The following is a 5,075-nucleotide window of genomic DNA, read 5'->3' on the forward strand; positions in this document are numbered from 1 at the left end:
AGTCCAGGAGATGAATCATGAGTCTGGGTGTATGACACACATGGCGAGCGGGGCCGGCCGGAGGAAACTGCGCTGGCTCGTCACTCACTTTTGAGTCAGGGAGTGCCCCCGCCCGCTCTGCCTGCAGCTCCTCATGCTTTTTTTGCTCTCTCAGCTCAGACAAGGACCTAATAAACCCTGGCAGCAAGTCCACGGCACTGGTGACCTACAGCCCTGGGGCTGGTAACAGGCTCTTTCCCATAGGCGCTTTTGCCGGGGTTTAATTCCTTGCAAAATCTTGCTCACTCCCTCCTTTTATTAACTCTTGCATGAAAGGCAGCCTGGGTTTTAAACCTGCCGAGTCTGAGCTGCCTCTGAGTTCAAGGATTTAAGGGGCAATAGAGCAAATACATACTGATACAGAAGCGTGGGTTCTCTGCTTCCCTCCCCAGAGCACTGGTGCAAGCGGGAGTATCTCTGCTGAAATGGAGCTTGGAGCTGAGTGAGACCCAGCCAAGAACCGGAGCTGGTGACACCAGCAGTTCGGGTACAAACCTGGGCATCACAAAGGGAGGGAAGTTCAGACAATTTGGTTTTTTTCTCACTTGTATTGTTCACTGCCCTCCTCACCCCCTCAGTGTCCTTATAAATTGCTCCCAAACTAAGCAAGCACAGGGAGTCAGATCTGCACAGGAATTGTCCCTGCTGAAATGCCGGAGCTCCTTGTGGGTTCCTCCCGAAGGGGGTTTATAAACCTCTTCTTCCCCCGCGATACCAAGATCCTACTCAGAGATGGGGAAACTGAGGCACTCAAAAGACAGGCTGGGGGGCAAAAGGGAAAGAAGGGTTGGTTCCCTGGAGCCCTGGGCTGCTCCCTCCCGCTGGGTGACAGGGGTTGGGGACAGTAATGACACAACCCTGGGTCAGGACGATCCAACGCACAGAAACACCAGGCAGCAGAAAGCGAGCTTCTGTGGGTGCCGAGAGCTGCAACCGCAGCCTGGCGGTGCGGGAAGCTGTGGGGCGATGTGCAAGGCGCTGTACGAGAACCACAGCCCCACGCCGGGAGAGATGGGGGTGATGGCACCTGCCCCAGAGCCGTGCGGCTCTCAACGAGAGATGACGGTGTTTGCGAGGGGGAGATGGAGCTGGGGACTCTGCCTCGGGAGCTGGGGACTTTTCTTGGCTTTAAAAGAAGTTGTTTTGATGCCTCTTTGCTTCCCCCACGCAGCCCCACAGTCCCCGCGGGTGCTGCTGCCCTCCCGCGGCTGCGTGGGCTCCGCGCAGCGGGGGATCATCCGCCTGGGAGCCAGCTCCCTCCCCGAGGCTGGTTAATGAAGATTTGGTAAAAGGGACTAGGAGAAGCCCATCGACCATCGTGCAGCGTCAAAAAGGGCTGCACCTCGGCTGGGACATCAATACAAACCCCAAACCTGCTTTCTGGGGGGCTCTAGGGCTCGCCCTGCTCCAGATCCCGGAGCCATCTCTCACTGCAGACCCCATTAGCCAGTTTTAGGGTATCCAAATTCCTGCTTCTCCTGCACAGGTCCTTCTCTCCCTGCCTGGAAATGCCGCCTGTGTGGCCTTTCCCTGTTGTGCAGGGTTTTCTGGCCACGTGGCAGCCTGTCCCCGTACCACCCCGTGAGCACCTCTGATGCTTCATGGAAGGGACAATGAATTTGTTTAAGTTTCTATAGAGAGAAGCGTGGCAGCCCTGCTTGGCTCTGCATGCCCCACAGATCTTGCAGGCCCTCTTTGCTGGGGGACTCATCCTGCCAAGCAGCTGGTTGCTTGAATTAGCAAGTGCTGCGGGCTCCAAAGGCACGCACAGCCCTGTGCCTGCACCTTCCAGCATGGTGCAAAAATGTTGAAAAAGAAGGAAAAAGTCACAAAATGAAGGATTTGACCTGCCTGCACCCACCTGAGCTCTCGTCCTGCCTGAGGACAAGGATGGCATGACTTAATTCAGCACATTTGGACTGAATTTCCCTGCAAGAAGGTGCTGCTTGTCCAGAGAACATCGCTGTGATCTTAACTCTGGGCACCGTGTGATAGATAACGGGATGCTCTGGGTTCTGAAGTCCCTGTCTGGATGAAGGCAAGCAGCGGACAGAGGAGGGTTTGAGAGCCGAGCGGCCCCAGGCCCCGGCCGCCCCACCACCGCAGGCTGTGACCCAGGACGATGGGTGCAGCAGCCCGAATCCGTGCTCGGGTGTGCGGGGAGAGGCGAGGCTGGAGCTGGAGCCACCAGAGGGAGCAGAAACTCCTTCAGTCTCCTCCAGTGAGCCCGAGAGAGGAGCTCCCACCCGGGCTGGGGCTCTCTGCTTTCCCTGGGGATTTTTCCTGGCCCTCAGGTTAAACAGGAGCAGATGCTCTTGTTCGAGCAGGGCTTTCCACCTCCCTCCCGCCAGCGCTTCTGCTGCAAAGTGTCCTTGCAGACTGGGCGAAACAAGGAGGAAAAAGCAACAAGTAAAACCCAAACCAAACCGTTTTTAAGCCCCTGAAGTCACAGCAGCCAAACAGGGTCCCAGCCGCCTAAAAGGAAAATCAGTTGACACTCTCTCTACCAAGCCACCCTCCGTCCTCAGCCAGCCAGCCTCACGCTCCTGCAATTTCTCAATTCTCATTTGGGTTTATTAAAATCCCCTTCAGGGGCTGGGCAAAGAAAGGGAGCCAAGACGTACACAGATAAATCAGGCCAAGGTCCCCACAACGTGGCTCGAGGGTGATCTCCTGCTCTATGCCATCCAGACACGTTTCCAGGCAAACACCAGCCGGCAAAGCGGGAAAGCTGGGACATGGCAGCTTCACGGGCACAGCCCTGGCATGGGCAGGGCCGGGACTGAGCGAGACACGGCTGGACACTCGGACTCGTGCTCTCACTTTGGGAGCTTGCGCAGACAAGGAGAAGGGAGTGACAATGCAACTTCCCCTGGGATTGCCTTGGTGGGGCTGAGGGGTCCAAGGGGTCAGCAATGCTCCAGCCCTGGGTGCAGCAGTGATGCTGCTGTAGGACCCAGGGCTGGGGACAGGGCAGGAAAGGGGTATCAGACAGAGATCAGGGTGCAGCATCGCAGTGCTCCCCTTCGAAGGGGCTGAAGGAGCAGGAGGGGAAGAAGAGGGAGACAAAGGTTCCCGGGGAGGAAACCCGCAGCCTGAGGAAGACAAGGATGCAGAGAGGGGGATGGATCCAGCTCTCATCTGGAAGCACAGGACAGGCATCACTGAGCAGAGCTGGGGGTGGACCGGGCTGGATTGGGCCAGCACTGCTCTAAGAACGAGTGGGTGGCACAGAGCAGCAACGGGGATCGGCGAGAGCAGCACTGACCTGAGGCTCACGGGAGCTGGTGTGGGGGGGGACAGGGACCTGCCGGTGGTCCAGGATGAACACCGACCTTGCGGGCTGGTTTCGGGAGCAGGTGGAGGGGCTGGGAGGAAGGATGAATTAGGTGCTGCTCCGCAGGGCCTGAGGGGTCAGCCCCCGTCTGGGGGTGGCACAGGGGTGGGTGTGGGCACCCCTGGCAGGGTGGGGGGGGAGTACACACGCGTGGGGAGGGGGTGGGCAGCCTGGGTGAGTGTGGAGGGGGAGGAAGGCGGTCCTGGGGGGAGGCTGGAAGGGGGTGGAGTTGCTGTTTTTTCTTTGAACACGGTGAAGACTTTAGCTTGGAACTTGCATTTGTGGAGCTCCCAGCCGGCAGGAATCAGCTCTCCCTCCTGCGGGAGAGCCCTCGGGGGAACGGGCTGCACCGCTCGGCTGCCCGGCGTTTCGGGGTGGCAGCTTCGGGGCAGCGGTGAGGGCAGGAGGCATGGGGCGATCTTCGGCTGCCTTCCTCTCCCCCGCGCCCCCTTCGCCTTTTCTCTCTCTCTCTTTTTGCTTGTTTGGGGGCTTGTGCTAACGCTGCCTGTGCCAGGAGGGATCCAGGAGCGAGCCATCCCTCCACTGCACAAATTGGCTTCCACCTGCTCACAGCCTCGAGGAAGTTTCCCCTCCATCCGAGGCGTTGAGAGAAGAAAGGCAGGAGGTGGCTCGGAGCCCGCCGGCCCGTGGTGCCAAGCCCTGGCATGTGAGGGGTGGGCAGGGGAACAGCAAGCTTTCCTCTTGCCTTCTCCAGAGATTTGGGATCACGCATAGACCATGAATGGATCCTTTTTCAACCAGACTCTCCTAGAGCAGGGAGCTTACCCCAACAGGACCCAGGGCTTGGGGATGCTCATGGCCTGCTGCAACGGGACCAGCTCCGTGCTGGCGACTGACGGCGGCTCCTCGGTCCTGGCGCCCGACGAGAGGAGCCTTTACATCACGCGGGTGGTGCAGATCGCTGTCCTCTGTGTCCTCTCCTTGACTGTGATGTTCGGCATCTTCTTTTTGGGCTGCAACTTGCTCATCAAGTCGGAGAGCATGATTAACTTTCTGGTGAAGGACCGAAGACCTTCCAAGGATGTGGGAGCTGCAATCATGGGACTTTACTGAAGCCACCGGGCTTTTGTAGGCAAGTGACCTGTCTGGACCTGGTGCTGAGATGCAGATTCCCATGTGTTTGGGGCAGCTGGAAGGGGAGTGGAAAGGGGGGGGTGTTCTTTTAATATGTCTGTGTCCATGGGAAAGCAAACCTGCACTTCCCAGTCAACAAAATATGTTGTGGTGAATGGGGAAATCTCCCCAGAGTTGTATGAAGCACAATAAATGACCAGCATCGTGTTGCATGCAGAAATGGCTTAAGTTTTGCATGAAACTTGCAGAAACAGTGATAATGTGCAGATCTGGACTCTTTTCTGCTGTTACCTTGGATACCGCTACCTGGGATTTAGGGCTAAAAAAGGCAAATAACTCACTACAAAAAGAAAACAAACAAACTAACTAAAGGGAAAGCAAAACGCATGCCATGGACCACATCTTTGTGGGGCAGGGGAAGGGAAGTGCCGTGTGGGTCACACAACAAAGTCTGCATGTTACAAAATGTGTCAGTCTGTTTGTATTTCGGACCTCAAGCATGCGTCTTCTGGTAGAGTTTTATAACGGGGAAAGCATGTTCTTCCTTATTTTTCTGAGCTATCCTGTTAAATAAACTGGTACTTTCTTCTTTCACACTATGCTG

The 5,075-nt window shown here is 56.9% G+C and overlaps 1 protein-coding gene across 1 annotated transcript; it reads left to right on the forward strand.

Annotated features, from left to right (window-relative positions):
- The first annotated feature begins 4,114 nt into the window (after positions 1–4,114).
- On the forward strand, positions 4,115–4,450 carry RPRML (reprimo like). The gene has a single exon (XM_009818458.2). It carries the CDS (start codon positions 4,115–4,117, stop codon positions 4,448–4,450), a length of 336 nt encoding a protein of 111 aa, XP_009816760.2.
- Positions 4,451–5,075: the final 625 nt, after the last annotated feature.

The sequence above is a fragment of the Gavia stellata genome, chromosome 28 (genome assembly GCF_030936135.1).
Source record: "Gavia stellata isolate bGavSte3 chromosome 28, bGavSte3.hap2, whole genome shotgun sequence".
NCBI lineage: Eukaryota > Metazoa > Chordata > Aves > Gaviiformes > Gaviidae > Gavia > Gavia stellata.

Coding starts and splice junctions, on each gene's coding strand:
- RPRML (XM_009818458.2), top strand. CDS start 4,115: ATGAATGGATCCTTTTTCAACCAGACTCTCCTAGAGCAGGGAGCTTAC.